The 20,891-nt window shown below is 41.6% G+C and overlaps 1 protein-coding gene across 2 annotated transcripts in view; it reads right to left on the bottom strand.

Moving 5' to 3' along the window:
- Positions 1-20,891, bottom strand: part of GALNT13 (polypeptide N-acetylgalactosaminyltransferase 13) — a 151,868-nt gene that overhangs the window by 27,731 nt on the left and 103,246 nt on the right. For both annotated transcript variants that reach the window (XM_081007477.1, XM_081007478.1), the window contains exon 9: positions 4,738-4,877. In XM_081007477.1, the coding sequence (XP_080863603.1) occupies positions 4,738-4,877 (140 nt within the window). The remainder of the gene's footprint in view (positions 1-4,737; positions 4,878-20,891) is intronic.

Genomic DNA, 20,891 nt, shown 5'->3' with positions numbered 1-20,891 from the left:
AAGCAGGTTTTATCAGAAGGAAACTGCCAGGAGAGAGAATGAGACCAATCTTATATTAAGTTTTGCTTAGCATATATTTTATGGTGAAGAGAAAAAAGTATGTTAGATAAACAAAGTAATACTCTAATAATTATCAATCTTAAGTCTGTCTTAAACATAGATTTTGTGGCTTCAACGTCAAGACAGCTATTTTTTTACTTCTTACTCCCTGCCTCTGACTTTGCTTCATATAAAGCACGATGAAGAGTCCTGGAGAACTTGAACACTTGCTCACTAAAATATTTGGGGAGAGATCAGCAGCCTGGAGAAAGAGCCCACCACTATCTACCTAAAACAGCTGTTTCCGGTGGGGTCTTTTCCTAAGGCGTGCTTACCTGGTCAGCTTTAGGCTTCCCAGTACCCTAGACCTTTGTGGAGTGAGAATACCATGAAGACGGTCCATCTCAGAAGACTAATAGAGCCAAAATATTGCCCATGACTCTCGGGATTTCCCTGTCACTCAAGCTAGTAATCCTGTTGAGCCCCATATGACCTCAGAAATGGGGAAATGGTCCAGGCAGTTTCCAAGATTGCTCCTGTGAACATCCTTTTACCTGATCGTAGAGGGAATTTAGCTCCTTGGTTGTTTGAGAAACTGACAGCAGTGAAACAGCATGGTTCACAAGGAAGAGCACTGGTGGGAGAAGACTTGCAGTTAATCCAATGGGACACAACTAGAACTCAGTTTAGAGCCTACTCCAAATGATGGTATAGAAATGTTACTTTCCATTACAACTGCTTGAAAGTCAAGTCAGCTGAGCAGTTTGGAGTAGTCTGAGGGCTTAAACATCTTGGCCTTCAGGATGGAGAGGAGGACTGCCCGGTGGCCTGTTGAGACTAATTTGCTAGATAATTTGTGGATAAAGTTGACTGTATCCGTTCCAACTTGGATGCTGTAATTTGAGCAGTGTTAGCAGATGTACCTTTGGCAGCTGCTTATGCAGCTATATTGGAAATGTTTCAACTTGTGGAGTCTAAGAACGTGGACATATTTCTTGGAAAGATGAGACTAAGACCTTGCACTTCCTTGCTAATAAGAGGTGCTAGGGGAAAACTAGCTGAGTGAGCAGTGGGAGTGGTAGATGCCTTCTTGCAGGTAGCTGTAGCCCTAGCAAGTCTGAAAGAGGTAGTAGTGAAAGTTCCCTTAGTCTCATTGTATTGGGGGAGGGGGGGCGAATCTAGCCAGTCTCTAATATTCCTCAAGGTGCTCAAAGTCAGGGTAGTTCCAGGTTTTTCCCCTGGATGATAGGAATTATCTAGGTCAGAGGTAGCCAATGTGGTTTTCCCCATAAGTTTTTAGACTACAACTCCCATGGTTTGACAATTAGCTAGGCTTGTTGGGGATTAATGGACCTGGAGTCCAACAAGATCTAGAAGGCAACGCATTGGCTTCCCCTGATCTAGATCTATTTAAATCTGATTTTAGGTGGAAATAGCCTTGCTCAATTTGGTGGGTGATTTACATCTGCTAGACCCCCTCAGTGGCTTTTGATAAACAAATACACAGATACATAAGCTAGGCAAAATAACAAAAAAACCCAAACAAACCTGCTGCTCATCCCATTCCTTCTCCCATGGTTTTACTTCTATCTCAAACAACCAATCAGCATTCCCTGCCTACCAAGGATGCTCAGTCCTCATTATGACAGAAAGTCGTAATAAAGCTTAAAATTTCATTTTAATTTTCATAAGTAGCAAGTAAAGAAAAGAAAGCAAATAAAAAAGAAGGGAAAGGGAAAAATAAATAAATGCTGATGTGAACAACAGAAGTCTCTAGTTTGTAATAACAGACATTATACATTGTGTACCCACTAATTTTAAGCTTTGTGAAATAAGGAATGTCATGATTTTCTTCACTCCTGTTCTCTGCTTTACAAGGGAGCCATGGGTTCTGCTCACTGCAGGAAACAGATCCAAATAACCATTGGCTTTTATAAAGTCGGTAGAGCATGACTAGATGACCCTCATGGTCCCTTCCAACTCTATGATTCTAGGAATATAATCCTCAGAGAGTGAGGAGACATGCTTCTCTGTTCCTGAAGGCCTTTAGTGCAGTGAGTTTGTTTGTTTGTTTTGCATGACAAACAGACTAAATCAATGAATGCTGCGACCCTAAACACACTTGCTTAGGCTTACTTCTAAACAGACATGCTTAAAGGTAAAGGGACCCCTGACCATTAGGTCCAGTCGTGACCGACTCTGGGGTTGCGGCGCTCATCTCGCTTTACTGGCCGAGGGAGCCAGCGTTTGTCCACAGACAGCTTCCGGGTCATGTGGCCTAAGCTTAGGCTTACTTCTAAACAGACATGCTTAAAGGTAAAGGTAAAGGTAAAGGTACCCCTGCCCGTATGGGCCAGTCATGTCCGACTCTAGGGTTGTGCGCCCATCTCACTTAAGAGGCCGGGGGCCAGCACTGTCCGAAGACACTTCCGGGTCACGTGGCCAGCGTGACTAAGCTGCTCTGGCGAGCCAGCACCAGCGCAGCACACAGAAACGCCGTTTACCTTCCCGCTATAAAGTGGTACCTATTTATCTACTTGCACTTAAGGGTGCTTTCGAACTGCTAGGTGGGCAGGAGCTGGGACCGAAGGACGGGAGCTCACCCCACTGCGGGGATTCGAACCGCCGACCATGCGATCGGCAAGCCCTAGGCACTGAGGTTTTACCCACAGTGCCACCCGCGTCCCTGTAAACAGACATGCTTAGCACATTGCATATTTCTGCATAACTGTTATACAGTGGTGCTTCTGGTTACGAACTTAATTTGTTCCGGAGGTCTGTTCTTAACCTGAAACTGTTCTTAACCTGAGGTACCACTTTAGCTAATGGGGCCTCCTGCTGCCGCTGCGCTGCCACCACGCGATTTCTGTTCTCATCCTGAGGTAAAGTTCTTAACCCGAGGTACTACTTCCGGGTTAGCGGAGTCTGTAACCTGAAGCGTTTGTGACCCAAGGTACCACTGTATTGCTGTATTTTAAGTTTAGACTTGGCTTTTTCATCAAACTTGTTTCTCTCCACTTTCTTAAAAAAAATAAAAATCCTGCTGTTGAAGAATGTTGATGAACTTACAAGACTTGCTTGTGTCGATGAAAGTTTTGTGCCAACAGTTACTATTGCTATTCCCTGTACAGCTGGGATGGGGAACCTGTGGACCTCCAAGTGCTGCTGGAATCTCCTGCTGTTGCTAGAGCTGGCTGGAATCCAAAAACACCTGGTTTCCTATCCCTGCGACAAACCTCATAGCTCTATCTGCAGGAGTCTGGGGGGTGGGGTGTCCTCATAAGCTCAGTGGACAGCTAGAAGCTGAAACTGACAAGCAATATTTATTTCACAGCTGCTGCTTGAAATTCTCCTCTTGTTTCCATAGAAACCTAGCACTTATTGGTGAAAATAATGTGTTTTTAATGATTGTTTCGTAACTTCACTTACCTTAGTTTCCATGAACTGTCAGTTACGTGGCAAAACTCTCATTATTTCACGCCTATTAAGTGTGCCGTTTAAAAAATGTCCCAGAATTATTATTAGGTTTCTTTCTCTAAACCTGGTTTCGACTGACAAGCCTTGGAGTGAAACCTGATCTGGCATTGTAATTTATAATTCTAAAAGTGGAGATGAATGTCATTTGTAAAGCAAATGCAACCCCTCCCCCTCCACTTTTTAAATACATCACTGCCAGATGTTTCAAACAAAAAAATGTACAGCATTTAAGAATTAAACAAGATGAAAGACAAGGGAAGATTACAGTAGCAAATTATCTGACAATTTGGACTGCACCAAAGCTCTAAATTCTGGTGCCGGGGTGGGATGGGGTGGGGTGGGACACTTGAAAGCAGATTTCAAAAGTTTTAGCCAAATTCAGGAGGAGATCTCATGTCAGTGAACATGGGAATGATTTCCCATGACTCACAACGCACACAGATCTTTGGAGAGGCGTCTAAGCAATTGATTTGTCTAAAGCAGAAATGAAAGCATTCCTTTTTTTTTAAGTTACGGCACATATGCAATGCAAATCATGATACTGGACAACCATCTTTGTTTAGGTTTTTGTATTGTGAAGAATCAAAAAGTGAAGGGTTTTTTTTGGGGGGAGGGGGGATACAATCCTTCAAGTCACCTGCAATTTCTCCTCCTGTTCGCCTTTCTCAAACTTTATGCGTGGCAGGAGGAAGGACTGAGGAGAGGCCTCAGGCATGAGACACTCTAGGATGAACTGGGAGATTTAGCTCTAATCCTCTCGTGCAATGAGAGAGAGAGGGAGAGTGAGGATAAGCACACTAGATCTGCCCTGGCCTCCACACCATCCAAGAGTTGGAAGGATAAATTCTACAATGAAGAACATTTTCAATTTGTGGAGCCCCCTTTCACACATTAAAACCTTGATTTCCCAGGCCTCCAAATTACACAAAGCACCTACACACAGCTTCAGAAGTTACTCCTCCAACTTGTGAAGAGCAACACTGATATTGATAGTGGAGTTAGAGCTCACACAGTACACCTTCTTCTCCCTCATCACATGAAAAACAAAATGTTAACATATTTTCAGAAAATGTTACTTAAAAGTTACCTAAATGTATAACATTTAAAGTGTCAAGGGCTGCACAGGGAACAATTAAAAAGCCCTGGGCTCATTTCAGATGATCTTTTTTAAAAAACAACAACAACCAAAAACCATCCTTGTGCAAAATAAATAATTCATACCTCTCCAAGGGAGTAATATCGTCGGGGAATCTGGGAGTCTGGATAGACATTTTCTAGGTACCATGAAAACGGTTTGCATTTTAAGTTCTCTCTCAATGCTTTTCTGACTGATACGTCTCCATAATCCACTTTGACAACTCCTGTAAAAAGAAATTCAGAGGAAAAATAGTAATTAATATTCATATTCTTTTAAACCATCCCCAATGACAATGAGTAGTTAATTACATTTTTTAAAAAGCTTACAGTACACTAATGATATTCCCAATTTACCTACCTCCGTTTCCCTATTTTTGTTATTGTACATGCATAACTTTCAGACAGGCACTTCATAAACAAATGTTTTATTTATAGATTGAATATATTATATTATAGATTGAATTCCCCATTTGTTGGGGGAAAAACAATTGCCTGTATTTGCTGCAACACTAAAGTGTCATGAAATGGAGAAGAGATTACTAACTAGCCTGCTATCTTAAAAAAGACTTTAAAAAAACTTTGCCTACATGCACATTTGCACTGCAGTTGCCAGTATTGTTTAATTTCTTATCTGTAAAAGTGTTACAGAAGTGATGGTACCAGCATAGACAGGCAATTATTGTAGCCTTTACACCATCAGGTGATGTTAGCATAAATGAATCAGTTCTTTTTACATTTATGTACGTTTCACCAGATCAGTCTTCTGACAGCTTGTGGACCCTGATGAAAAATGAAAGTATGGCAGATATAATTGTAGACTAGCTGAGCTAAAGGGAGGGGGAAAAATTGTGATGGAAATTGGAAAAGTATATATGCACGTGGTTGCTAGTTTCATACTGTTAGGTCAATAAACAAAGATGCAAGGAGCATGCATCACTGAAAGATAGCTGCAGATGCATGAAGGCTGTTATCACCTTAACAACAGCTGTACAATTTCAAGGGCTCTTGACCCGTGCAACATGCTACACACCACCGATGCTAGATGCTAGCCACACTACAGTGTAGAAGCTGCATGTGTATGGCTAAGAGCCCTTTAGAGTTGACCTTGTGGCATACTGACCATGAATGGGTGATTTGGGCAGCCTCCAGGTAATTGCCATCACATTCATTAAGCCTGCTATAACTGTTCCCTATATATAATCAAAGAATAGATGGCAGCTTTTCGCAGGCCTTTTCTTATCTTGTGAGCACTGGTTTAAACCATGTATTAGGAGGAGGCCTGTCATATGGAAAAAAAGCAGCATTTGATAAAAACGATCTCGCAATGTACTTTTCAGTGGCATCAAAGTGCAAGGAATAGTTAATGTAACTTACTCCCATTTATTTTCAGGAAAAGGGCATATATAATTTATTTATACTGCAATCTGCAGTGCACAATTTAAAAAACCACACGGCGTCTATCACAGCACATTACAATTGCTACAGCAGGCAGAAATATCATTATGCGGTCAGTTGAGACCTGCTGCAATTTCTAAGTGGTTCACAGGGGGGAAAGTTTGGGAAATACTTGCTTTTTTTGCAAAAAATAAAATAAAAAATGGTGGGCAGAACTGTTTTCAGCAGACGACAGTTGCCTTTCTGGTTTCAATAGGAACAGTGTTTCAGATTTCTAGTGTCACTACTTTGAAAGCCTGAGTTAAATGATCACAAGGCACAGACAAATTTTGAGGGGAGACCAAAAAGCAAACTGAAAGTATAGGGTTTTTTGTTTTTGTTTTTGTTTAAATAACAACAGCAGCAGTGGCAAAGCTAAGACTAAATAGGTTATTTTCCCTCGGTGCTAGTTAAGAGAAATTAACTGGTAGCTTAAATACGTTCAATGAAATGCTGACTTTTACACACAGCATCCAGCAGGTGGAACTGTTTTCCCACAAAAAGCCAAGACTCAACACTATATAAATCTTTCGATGAATTTTCAAATAGAATAAATCTGTTCCCAGCAAGGAATGCAAAACCCACACAGAGACAGACTCACATACAACAATGTCCACATCTTACTCATGTGAACGGGGATTCAGTGCAATAAGTATGCCAAGCTGTGCAGATGATTTTGTCTAAATTTAAATATTGTTCTTCGCAAGAAAAAATTATTGTCATAATATAAACAAACATTTGCAGATTTTAGATTCAAATATTTAGCCTTGTAAATGCTATTAATAATGATGCTTTGGATAGTGTCAGACAGTACAATTAATAGGCAACAGCGGATGCCCACCTGACCCATACACCTGCTTTTCATGCTTCCTGAATATTGTGTGTCAAAGCCCCAAGCCACCCCCATGAGAATAAAGACACAAGGACACAGAATTTTAGGTTAATGTTAATGGGCAAAATTTAGGCCACAACTTTATTGGTTACAGAATATGAGCAGTATTGGCTTAGGCATTGGCATCAACAGATTATATCTGACTCCTGCCCGCCTTGCAGGGAGCCTGGTAAGGGTAAATCACCAGTAGGGAGAGCCCCACCAATGTGGATCGACTCTAGCTTCCCCTCGGTTCCCACTGGGGTCATGGCATGGCCCTTGCCCCTCCCCGAGCTTCGGATGAGATCCACACCCCTGGATTCCTTTAACAGAATACCCTTGAGCACGGAGGGGCAGGTGATGGCTGCACCTCCCTTCCCCCACACACTGCTATTCCAATGCCTAACCACCAAGCCTTACAAAGTTGTGATGATTGCTACGAGGTAGGCGAAAACCAAGTGGCCAGTGCCAATTTGCCAAGTGGCAAAAGTCCTACCAGGCCCCTCAACGGGGACCAACCGAAGTCCATAGCAAGGCCAAAGGCGCAACCTGAGAAAGGGCGGGAGATCCACGGTGCGAGGCTGAAAAGGGGCAACTCAGCGTCACGCTGTGGTTTAAATCGGCCCCGGCCACGCCCCAAAGCCACCTGATTGGCCGCTGGGCTAACTGGCATACCCGGGCCTCCCCAGCATAAGGCGGGATGCAGTTCCACCCCCCCACGCTGAGGGGGGAGGCTTGGTGGCTCGCCTGCAATGCATCCCCACAAAGAGGTGGAGCCGATTTGTGCAAAAAGAGAAGTAGCTTAACCTCACTATGGAAATGTGTGGGCGTCCAAACAGATAGGGCTCATCCATCTAAGCATAGAGCAGACACATTGCACTAGGAACACACACAAAAACATATGCACACACATCAGTTGCTTATCCAGCGTGGCTGCTTAATCATAACATCCAAAGCTACTCTGAAGACTTTATGATGTCACCTCTGAGCTCTCCAATGCTGCTGCTGTTTGCCTTTGCTATGCCAGCAAAACAACACCCCAGTGAAAGCTCAACAACAACAAACAAGCAAATCCTGATTTAGGTGTGTCTGACTGATGCACGGTTGCACGCATGCACACAGCGCCAAACAAGGAAGTAGCCCCAAAACATCCTAAAGACGTCATGAAAAGGGTTGGAGCAGGGGTACAGCAGGCTAACACACACTCTGCCAACGTGTGCAGGATTCTGGATTACTGGCATATATTGTGGAAAAATATGTTCAAATATGAATCTTCGCGGGGGGGAGAATTAATTCAAGATTTATGAGGCAATGGGACAGAATTAATATTATTAAGGAACAATCTGAAACTGACACGGTTTGGAAATAGACAGAGAGGTGAGGGTAGAAAGGTTCAGGCACTAATAAGATGAGTGATGGCCTTGCTGTAGAATGTTAATTCAATCATGTTGGAACTCCTCAGGTTCATATGACCAAATACATTTTGAAGTCTGAACAGTACCTAATTACAGGGTGACGCAGAACTTATACTGCAGCTCTATATCCAGGTTCTAGAGTCCCTAAACCTGGGTATTTAGTACCATGTCCACTCCTCCTTAATATCTTATGGGAGAGGGTGCAGGACATTTGTCAGTTCAAAGGTCACATTTCCTCATAGGCAGCCTTCTGAAAGCTACAAGCCAGTGGTGGTTGGAGTCAGAAGCAGACACAGGCAGGACAAAGAATGCTAATGTTACAATTACAGAACAAGCTTGCTTCTATACACACTAAGACATCCCTCTCTACTCTCCATCCAGACAAGAAGCAGAGTTCACAGACACGTTCCAGCCAGGCAAAACCACTAAGGTGGGTGCAAAGGAGGACCAATGAGGGTTGTAACTAGGAAGTGGATGTGGCCTGGGAAGAGTCCTGAGGGTCAAACCAAGACATATGGAGGGCCACATTTTGTCCCCGAGTCTGTAGTCTCCCATCTCTGCCACAAAATGTCAAGTGAAAAGTGGCCCTGGAAAGCAGAATTACTATGCAAAATCTCTTTATAGAATGCGATGACCCACTTAGGTGGGTTGATTTGTTGGATGAGAAAATATATGATAGGAAAGTGTAAAGTAGGATAATTAATACAGGTCCAGGGATTAAGAGAGAACAACTAGGAATCCATCAGCTCACCAAGTGGTTAATGCTGAAAGTTTGCATGCTTCTCAGAAGTCTGATAAAGTACAGCAGCGTCGATTACTATGGCTGACTTTGAGCAGTTGCTGTTGCTCTGTCTCCAGTTACAAACTTGTTCTGTTGTCAGGGCAGAAATGAGGACTTATCTCTTGATGCTTTCTTGCTGTTTCCTGGGTCTTTGTTTAGGGAAGGACTAAGCTAATACATTCACACAGACAAAATTTTATCCATACCAATGGTGCTGTTTCGAACAGGTCAATAAAACATATTTTTTTTTTTACTTCTGTTTCTTCTCCTGCTTCTTTCTTCTTAGGAAAAAAAAATCTACAGAAGGTCATGTAACTGGTTATCTTTTTGACATCTGACAGGAAGGTGTTCCACTGGGTGGGCACCCCATTTACAAAACTGCTGCTTTCACATGCAGCAGAGAAGTCATTCCTGCTGCCTAACTTTATGATGATCTTCTTCTTCTATTTCTTCTTCTAATATATAGACCGCTTCATGGCATTAAACCATCAAAGTTGTGTACACAGTAAAAACAGGATAAAACGCTGAAAGACAAGCTCTGAGCGCAATCAAATCAATTCAGCAAATGCTAAAACAATAAAAAAAACCCATCCATGCAAACTCTAAAAACAACAAAAACCATCTAATCAAATATAAAATTGATCTTCCATAAATTATTGTGCTGCACCTCAGGGAAAGCCTTCTTTAACAACAACAATGACGAAAAGGTATTCAGTAGGTGCCTAAATATCATGACAGAAGATGCCTGATTGTGGCGGATAATTGATCTCAGGGAACAGGAGCTGTAATGCTAAAAGCCTGGTTTCTCGTACAGGGTAAGCACACATCTGAGGCATATGGTTAATTATCATGTGTTGACTGATGTATTGTGTTGCCCCCTGTTTATGTGAGGAAAGACTCCCCTAAATTCCTGGAACCAGTAAAGGGTTAGAATTTAATTAAAACCCCTGAATTTCCAGATCCAGTAGGGATTCAATTGCTGGAATAGCCAGGCCAGCCTGATAATGGCTGTGAAGTATGAGTCATTAATCTAACAAAGGCAAGGCAATGAGCCATTAAGAAAGTGGGGCCTCTGTGCCAGACACAAATGGGTGGAGCCCAAGTGGGCAGAGACAAAAAGAGTTTGGAGTTTTTAGGATTTAAATTTGCTGTGGCGTATTCTTGGGGAAAGGAGGGCAGAGGAGGAGGGCAACCAAAGTGGTCAAAGGCCTGGAAACGATGCCTTATGAGGAACGGCTAAGGGAGCTGGGCATGTTTAGCCTGGAGAAGAGGAGGTTAAGGGGTGATATGATAGCCATGTTCAAATATATAAAAGGATGTCACATAGAGGAGGGAGAAAGGTTGTTTTCTGCTGCTCCAGAGAAGTGGACACAGAGCAATGGATCCAAACTACAAGAAAGAAGGTTCCACCTAAACATTAGGAAGAACTTCCTGACAGTAAGAGCTGTTCGACAGTGGAATTTGCTGCCAAGGAGTGTGGTGGAGTCTCCTTCTTTGGAGGTCTTTAAGCAGAGGCTTGACAACCATATGTCAGGAGTGCTCTGATGGTGTTTCCTGCTTGGCAGGGGGTTGGACTCGATGGCCCTTGTGGTCTCTTCCAACTCTATGATTCTATGATTCTATGAAAGGGTTTCAGCCTGTAAGCGGCAAGCTGGAAGGAGGGTCAGAGCGATGGTTGAGGTCTTTTCAGATCCCAGGCTACAGCTATGAGAGAAGCATGAACCTTTTTGGAGTGTTAATGCTTTGAACTGTTCCGTCCTGGGTTTGGGTTGTATACATGTGTAAATAGACCATATATCATAGAGACACCACCGTCTGTGCTGTGCCGCATTTCCAAAGGAAACATTAACTCTGGGTAACCTCCTGGAACCTCACAACTTGCATGTAACAATAAATTTTGTAAGCCTCTCCCCAAAAAACCCATTATCACAACCTCTACGTTTGTCACTTCCAACACCATATATAATCATTTTGATTTGTAAATTATAAAAGCCTTTAGAAAGAAGTAAAAACAGGGCAATAGCATCCGTCTCAATTTCTGACAGTCTGAGCTTTTCCTCATAATGTAAAATACTGTGTTCTGTCATTTTCTGCAGTTAATCCAAGCAACTATGACAAAGTGCCATTTTTTAGCACAAAGCCAGGCCTGCAACAAGGATGGGTTAATCTGTCAGTTTCAGTTTCTCTCATGTGTGTTTTTCAATCTTAATTTCAGTTATCCACATTTCCACAAAAGCGTTTCTTATATAAAAAAAAATCCCAGAAAAAAATTACCAGCATTTTAGTGTAAATTTCTTCTAATATGCACATTTTTGCAAAGTAATATAAGACATTTTTGTATGTTAATTTCATTAATATGTGCAAGTTAACCCACATATGTACTTCTGTACACATTACTAGGGTAGAGAGCTGGATTGCAAAATTTGAAGAAGTGCAAATTTCAAAAAATGGTTTTGTTTCAGTTCGTGTATTGTTTTGGAAAGTGCTAATTTAGTAAGCACACCTTTACATGCAAACTGAATCTAATTTCTCTCCCATTCCTACCTGCAGCACAATTGCTGTCCACAATTAAGGCTGTGCAACAGATTTGAATGAACCCCATGGCTTCTGGGGCCATGGCTTCTGGGCTGCCCATTCTGCCTCCTGTATTATTTAACATCTATGTAAACCAGGGGTGCATAACCTGCAGCCCTCCAGTTGTTTCTGGACTACAACTCCCATCAACCCCAGCCAGCATAGCCAGTGATCAGGGATGATGGGAGGTGTAGTCCAACAACATCTGGAGGACTGCAGGTTGTGCACCTGATATAAACCATCTGGGGATTTGGTGCACAATGTCATCAGTATGCTGAAGACATGGCAGCTCTTTCTTTCTCCACTCCATTAAAATCAGGAGAGGTTGGGAAGGTGATGGACAGGTGTCTGGAGGCAGTGCTGGGATGGGGGCAAAAAACTAAGGCTGAATCCTGATAAGATGGAAATGCTGTGGGTAAGTGGTTGAAACTCCTTGGCCTGAATACCAGACGTATTTGTCATATGTGATTGTGACATAATTATCTTTAACCCTGCCAATCTTCTTGGGAGGAGCAAAACCATTCACATAGATATCAGTATTAAAACTGAACAGCAGGGATCAAACACATTAAAATGATTGCAGGTTTTTGTATGATCTCAACACACACACACACACACACACACCTGAGGCAGAAAATAAAGGCCTTTAATTCAAACACCCTGCAGTTTGGAAGAACGACATTCTGTTTCTGCTTCATGCTGCGTATTTTCATCCTGTGACCCGCTAATCTCCAATTAACTACATTCTCAGTGTGATCCTACCCGCAAATTGAAAAGTCTACCCATCTATATCAGAAGATGTTAATAGCTTTGCTTTTAACAGTGAGAATGGGCTACAGCTCAGCTCTTCCAGAATTAAGTTCAAGAAATATGTTTCTAAGATTTGTTTGTGCAAAATTCTTGCTTACATAGGCACACAAACATATCCCCCATTCTTACTATCCCCTGCAGTGGACCTATAAATCATGTTATCTGAGAAGAAAAAAATCGGGTGGGAGAGGCCCCATCACTGAGTGAAAAACACACAAGAAAATCTCAAAAGATACTAGTTAAACAATGGTTCGGATTCAAAAACTCCACGAGTTTTACTTGTGCAACAGGTGTTTCTCTATTCCTTTCTGCTACAGACCTCTGAAAAGGTATTTCTGACTTGCTCAGGAGTGGCTTTCAGGGAGCGAAAGAAGCAGTAGGAGAGAGGGAAAGGCCCACTGCACTTGTGGAAAGGGAATTCAGAACCCCACTTTGTATGAGCAAAAGTGTCTTCTGCTCATACAAGGGTAAAATTTGGGTCCATATCCGTACCCTCGGCCCAGTATACCTGAAGGAGCGTCTCTACCCCAATCGTTCTGACCGGACACTGAGGTCCAGCGATGAGGGCCTTCTAGCGGTTCCCTCCCTGCGAGAAGCCAAGTTACAGGGAACCAGGCAGAGGGCCTTCTCGGTATTGGCACCTGCCCTGTGGAACACCCTCCCACCAGATGTCAAAGAGAAAAATAACTACCAGACTTTTAGAAGACATCTGAAGGCAGTCCTGTTTAGGGAAGCTTTTAATGTTTAATAGACTATTGTATTTTAATATTCAGTAAATGCTGTAGCTCTTCTGCTTTCTGGTCCACCACCATTTGCTTGTATAATGGTGGGTGCAAGAACATGCATATCGAAGACTATACTATTACCATTCTACCTGTGAGATCCAACTTTTAAAAACTTTTCTCCTACAAGAACTATGCAGCCAGCATATGGGTCTCATATATTAGTGCAATTAGGAACCCAGATATTGGCTCTGTATTCTCATGAGACAGACAAAAAAGGGTGAGAACGGGCTGATCTGCATGTCATGGCTTAGCATGAACATGTAAGCAAGTGAGCTTCCAAAGAGGAGATGGTGGCTACTTTGCTCCTTCTCAGTCATCCTGCTGCTGCGCAAAGCCATAGTTTGGCTCATCATGGCAACTGAATCTAGGATTGTGGTTTAGCTCTCCTAGGCAAACCATGTGCTGTCAACCATAGGACAAACCCGGGTTACACTATGGGGTCGAATGCACAGTATTACAAGTGGCGCAATGATATACTGAGCAGGGTGTTGACTAAGAAGTAAAAGTGGATTTCTATTTCCACTTTTCATTCCCTCTGAAACTCTATTACTGTACAGTAAAGTGTGATCAAAGTCTTTGTTCAATGCACTTTTTTCGCAGAGTAGGAAACAGAATAGGAAAGCCAATCCAGGGCAAGTACAAAGTGTTCATCACACCTAGATTAAGTACTGATTCTAGGCCAGCGTATTCTTTTTCTTAAGTGTTTAGTACTATCCTGACTCCGTGTCACTGTGCCTGGTCACACTGTCATGCCATGGCTTCAGGAACTAACCAAAGCTAAATTCAGACTGGCCTTCCTTGCGCTGTTCAGTTCATTCACTATTACAAAAAGTCCTGATTATCATAAGTACTTTTAAGTTATGTGTGGATACAAATATATTAATGCAGAAAGTAGGTTCTGATTTCACTTTTACAATTTACTTCAAAGGCGGCTTACTCTCGGGAGTAAGGCTACAAGAGAAAATAAAAACTTCAAAAGCCTTCAAATGCACCCCACTGATTTCACTACTTCATAAGGTGAAAGGAATTAAAAACATGCGGGGGAAATTCCGAGGCAAATGCGGTTAGCAATATATAAGTTGTTCAAGAAAGAAACAGAAGGAAGTATTCAGTGCCGCTTATAGTAGGTGACATGGGTGGCCTTTGAGAGATAATTTTCATAAGCCTAAAGGACAAGCGCGTTTGAGACATGATTTGAAAGCAATTGCCTGAAGAAAACCTGTTTTAAACTCCCCTCATTCCCAAGCACAATATTCAAACTTACTGCAAATCCCTGGCTTGGGGAACATTTCAGGTTAGTAAAGACAAAATTTACATTTAGTAGCCAGAGGGGGAGAATGCAAGAAGGAGGAAGTAAATCATGCTGTGAAAAAAATAATCCAGTTCATAGCAATGGAGCATGCAAACACACACAGCACATGTGTATCCAATGAGGTATTAGAATATAAAACAAAAAGTAAAACCAGGTAAAGCAAAATGGTGGGGGAGAAGAAAAGCAAACATTCCACTGGATTTTGATACTTAGGCGGAATACCTTTAACACAACACTCATGTGAGATAGGTTAGGCCAGAGACAGCAACCAGGCGCATTTCATGGCTGAATGAGGATTCGATCGTGTGTACAACCATTACAAAACACAGGCTCTTCCTATTTAATTGTAACTCGAATGTGTGTACAGTGGTACCTCGGGTTACAGACGCTTCAGGTTACAGACGCTTCAGGTTACAGACTTCGCTAACCCAGAAATAGTACCTCGGGTTAAGAACTTTGCTTCAGGATGAGAACAGAAATCGCACGGCGGTGGCGTGGCGGCAGCGGGAGGCCCCATTAGCTAAAGCGGTACCTCAGGTTAAGAACAGTTTCAGGTTAAGAACGGGCCTCCAGAATGAATTAAGTTCTTAACTCGAGGTACCACTGTATGCCTTTTGAGGGCAAAATCCTTCCAACGCGGCATACAAAATTAAGACAACAGGGAACTATACAGTATTTAAAATACAATTAGAGCCAGTCAATGCTAAACCCATAAAAAAAATCAGCAGCTAAAATACCAGCCTCCATAAAAATGGAATAAAAGGTTGAAAAGTTCTTTTCTCTGGTGCCTCTCAGTGTAATAGATCTTGACGGCAAGCCAGAGAGCAGCTGTTCTTGCAGGCCTTCCGATAACCTGGGCCCCAACTGCCTAAGGCAGGTATGGGAAACCCGTGGCTCTCCAGGTGGTGTAGGATTTACACCTTGACCACCCATCATCCTTGACCACTGTCTGTGCTGGTTTTGGCTAATGGGAGTTTGAGCTAATGGGAGTTTGAGATGTGGGATTAAAGGAGGACAGGGAGAACCATATAAGCCACATTGAGCTCTAGGGAGAAAATGTTGGTATATAAGAGCAATAAATAAATAAAATAAGTAAACTGTGGGGTGGGGGCCAACAACAAAAACAGGGTTCTGTTAAGTGCAAATGCTGCATGGATGCTGGGCTTAGACTGAACCCAAACTGGCCTTTTCTATATATTTACACAGCATATGAAGTTTATGAAGGGTCAAATCAACACACAGTTCTTTCATACGTTTTGAGAAACACAGTTGCAGAAGGGAGTTGAAAATTAGCTGCAGCACAGTTCCTCAAAATTAACTGAAATTAGGGATAAACTGAGATTCTCTTACCCTATTTACTGAAATATATGTCTGTTGTTAACATGAAACAGAAAGCGTAGGAGAGCGATTTGAATAGGCATTAAACGTACCGTAGCATTCACATTTGCATTACAAAGCACTTTAAACACCATTTGTGAAAACAATCAAAGATACACAGTCTGATCCCAAACATGTTTACTCTGAAATCAGTCTCTCTTTTATGACCAATTGTCCCAAATCAACAAGCCAGTGCACCAACAGGAGCATCTCACAGGAACAAACTGAAGGCTCTCAGTACAGGAGAAGTCCCTCCCTCCTTTCCGCACCAGCACAAAATACAATTTATCCCCCTGCCACTCTCACAACTCTATGTTTTCTGTCCCCCCCAAAAACTTGAAATGAAATGTTGCTTTCTGAGAAGAAAGCAGTCTCAAACAGAAAATAATCTAACCCTCCCTTTTCCCCCTGAAAATAAAGTGGTAGCTTTTTATTTGTATTAATGCGTTCTTATCTCTTATCTCCAATCCATTCTGCGAAGGCGAATAATAGACTTTTAGACTTCAGAAGACTGCAGTGTTTCAGCTTCCTCCCATCTATTTTTTTTCAGCAAGCTGAATGCTGGTAAATAAAACCTGTTCCAGAATCAATCTCCAGTTCTAGCTGCATGGATATCAAACTATATATCCCACCAGTGCTCCCTTGCAGCATCACTTCTCTATCCCAGCTACCTCCTCTGCCTTCAGATTCATCTTTATTTACTTTCTCTGCAGCTTTTACAGTATTGAGACCCTTGAGACCAAATCCTCTTTCTTTCTAGAATGGTTCTTTCTTCTTTTTGTCATTACTTACAGTTTGTGAACCTTTGAAAACTACAGCAAAAACTGTGCTACATCATAATGTAAGTGACGTACCACTAACTTACACCATAATTTAAGATAAATGCACTTTTAACGTTTTTTTTTTTTTTTTGAAAGAAAGCAAACCTAATTTAATATGTTCTCATAAATGAATCAATAAGAGACTCTACCTCATTATAAATACCCTTACGACACGTATTTAGCATGTGCAAATGATACGTGAACCACTAAATGCTAGTTTCTCGTTATTGCATAGTAGCAAGTCCCATTATCACAATAACAGTTTTTGAAAAGCCACTGGAACCATGGGAATTTATACAAGTTACATACATGAAAGATCCACAGCATCTCTTTCTAAGTGAGCATGTACCTGAAGATGTTTGTGTCAGCGAGTATTGTATGAATTGGTCTTTTACACTGGGTTTTCCAACTTCATTTTTCCCCAAACTGCTCACTACAAGGTTTGAACAGAACTTCTAATTGTTCTGTTAGTGTTCTTATAAATGATTTTATTTATTTGTTGCTTATCTATCCCACCTTCTTCTCAAAGAAGCTCAAGGTGGAGTACATGGTTCTCACTCTCCTTATTTATGGTAATCCCCACAACAATCATGTGAGCTAGGTTAGGCTGAGATGCAGTGACTGTTCCAATGTCAGCTAGTGAGTCTCATGGCTGCATATAGTCGTCGTCCTCTGCCAACTTTGCGGTAGAACAGATTTCCTTCCATTTAAAGCATAACTGCCCCTGTTCTGCTGTTGCACCTCTATTTCACCACATGGGGCACATTCAGTGATCTGAAGCACACAGGGTTTTGCTACTACTAGGTAAAGGACTATGCAACAAGTCTGAGGCAAAAAGAAATTGATTTTCCGTGTGCTGATATTGGGGTAATTACTGGCACCAGCAGCAAATTCAAAATCCTTGTGTGCAAGGCTAGCACTCCTTTCGTTGCCTATACCAGTGACTCCTAAACCAACATATCTACTGTGAAATTCAGGAGTATTTGATGAAGCCAGTGTAGATGTGCTTCGCTAAAACGTCTAAATGCCACAAAATGTCTTTAGATTGTACAAGCCTTGGCACTATATGAAATTTCAAGAAATAGGTAGGTTTCCAGTTGGAAATCCCTTGCAAGCAATCAAGAATAAGCCATCCACTATTACTCTTTCAATCAATATAATATCAGCAAACCAAAAGGTCATTTCCATTCACACATGTCTTCATAACCACTTTTAAAAACGAACCTCAGTAATTTCAATTTTTTTCCCTTAATACACATTGCAGCAGGATAAATTTCAGTTAAAATGGATCTTTGCTATTCAGCTAATCAAAATATCCTTCCTCTGGCCAGCTTAATCACACTAACCAAGAGTTAGCACACATTTCCGAGACAATGTTAAATACAGACTATCATGCTAGGCAAGGTTACTGCTTCGTTCTTGCGCAAACTTAGCAATGTAAAAACAGCCCTCAGCAGCTGCCTTCCCAGAATTATGGTTCTTGAAAAGGTTTTCTCTAAGGTAATCAAGTCCACTTTCCAATATAGTGAAACATTTCAGTGCATGATATTTTCCCTTGCTGTTGTTTAGAAGGTCTAGAAATGCAGAATACTCAGATTTCCAGGTAATGTGTCCAACTGCCCATCTGTTCTCAGTGTTAGAAATTCTCTTCCTGAGCTGCAATAAAGGGCTAGCTTTTAAAACCTTGATTATGCCCTAAAGGGACATCTGCCTCAAGTTGAACTTGCAAGCACAACTTTTGGGAGCAAGTGTATTGAGTTCCAGGTGATTGCAATACAAATGCCTCAGGTCGGCTGCTGGATGTATATATTTCACCATGGTATACAAATGCAATTTCAAAAAAGAAAAGAAAAAGAGATTGGCTACTCTACAGATGCTTGCCTCAGGTTTTTATGCAATGAAGCCATAACCACATACAGAATATTCCTAGCAAAGACGATGGCTTCAAAAATCACGTGAACTTTGGAAAGCTTTTCATGAGAACTTTTAAATAAAATATATAGATACAAGCTATGTGAGCAGGCATTGCCCTGAGATAGGCATAAAGCTTCCCAGAGGAGTACATTGTGTTACATGCAAGTAATGAAGGGAAAGATATGCCTATGCACATTCTCCAGCAGAAAATAGAACAGATATAGGCAGAAGGGTACAATTATTCTAAGCACCATTTCCCCCTTGAGTAATAGCTTCAATTCCTTTCCTTTTTTCACTATCCAGTATAATAGTGTTGCTTGCCTCGGAAAGGATTTGAAAGAATGAGCAAGCAGTAGTAAACAAACTAAAGAAAATATTTCTGCCTTCCCATACAATCCCTGCTTCTGGAAGCGTCTCACAAAAAGCCAGAGAAAGTGTAACATTTAAACATCAAATGTGATTTATTAATATGCTGCTTCTTCAACAAGTTTACAGCGGCTTCAAAAACACAGAAGTTATAAGCATCTAATAGTAGCCACAAAAACAAGAACCATAAATTAATAAAACTATGTGCAAGTTTTCCCAAATATATTTAACTTTTCAAGTGCTCACGTAGGAATTGATGCCCAGAAATCCATGTATCAAAAAGTTAAAATAAAAGTAGACTAAAGACAGAAAAAAACCAAAACGAATCCAGGTATCATATTTCCAGTCCTCTGACCATAGTTTTGAGATTGGGAATGAACGATGGTAATCTCCTCTCCTGTTGTGAGCACAGATCTCCTCCTCCCAGTCTCGTTTGTTCTAACCATAGTTGACATTATGCCTAAACTGAGCAAACGATGGTGCTGGAGGCATGGTATGGAATTTAACACTAACCACAGTTTGCTTCATTTGGATGGTATTATATTACCTAGAGACTGTATAAATCTGTTCAAAAAGGCATTTGAACAATACTTCTGTTTCCTCTTACTCAGAAAGTTCCGTGACACAAAATGGAAAGTATTTCTGGGGAAAGGCTCCACGAAAACATTCCAAATAGTTTCTATTCAGTATGTTTTCTAACAGAAAAGTTGTCTTTCATGCATTTTCTACCTACCATTCAAAGAGGAAATTGGCAGTGCCATCAATTATTTATTCAGTTGTTTGCCTGCTTATTTCAAAAGCCTGGTAGTCCATAATAACATTTTTTTAAAAAAAAATTATCTGAAATAAAATACCCACTTAAACATAAAATATGCATGGTATACTTCCTCCCCCCCCCCCCAAGTTGGCTTTGTGCATGAATTCTGAGGGTGTGTGACAAAAATAATAAGCAGTGACTCATTTTCTCCCCAAATTATTTTTGCTTCCTATTATTCGAATCACCACTGAGGGAGTCACTTTGGAGGGATTTTGAGAATCTTATTGAGGCATACAAATGGCAACATATGCTTACTTGCAGTTGGTGAATTTGGTAGGGGAATTTCAGCGACCATTTCAAATGGTGATTTTGTCCCCCCATATATATTGGGTGGAGACACATTTATCATTTAAAAGTGATTCCAGCTGCTGCCATGTTTCACTCCCCCAGAGTGCCTTGAGAATTATACTATCCTCTAGTGCTGAGTGGAGAACTTTGTCAATTATGGCAAATGTATTCCTCCTTCCCTCTCCCCCAGCATTCTAACTCTTGTGTCATTCCTGTGAACTAGAGAAGAAGCATGACAAGGGTCAGAGTTGATACTGCTGCTACCACCAAAGCCACCAGCAGATATGTTGTTGTTTAGTTGTTTAGTCGTGTCCGACTCTTCGTGACTCCATGGACCAGAGCATGCCAGGCACTCCTGCCTTCCACTGCCTCCCGCAGTTTGGTCAAACTCATGTTGGTAGCTTCGAGAACACTGTCCAACCATCTCGTCCTCTGTCGTCCCCTTCTCCTTGTGCCCTCCATCTTTCCCAACATCAGGGTCTTTTCCAGGGAGTCTTCTCCTCTCCTGAGGTAGCCAAAGTATTGGAGCCTCAGCTTCAGGATCTGTCCTTCCAGTGAGCACTCAGGGCTGATTTCCTTCAGAATGGATACATTTGATCTTCTTGCAGTCCATGGGACTCTCAAGAGTCTCCTCCCGCACCATAATTCAAAAGCATCAATTCTTCGGCGATCA

Source organism: Podarcis pityusensis (assembly GCF_964106645.2).
Source record: "Podarcis pityusensis genome assembly, chromosome: 1".
Classification (NCBI taxonomy): Eukaryota; Metazoa; Chordata; class Lepidosauria; order Squamata; family Lacertidae; genus Podarcis; species Podarcis pityusensis.
This window is presented reverse-complemented; position numbering and strand designations above follow the sequence as displayed.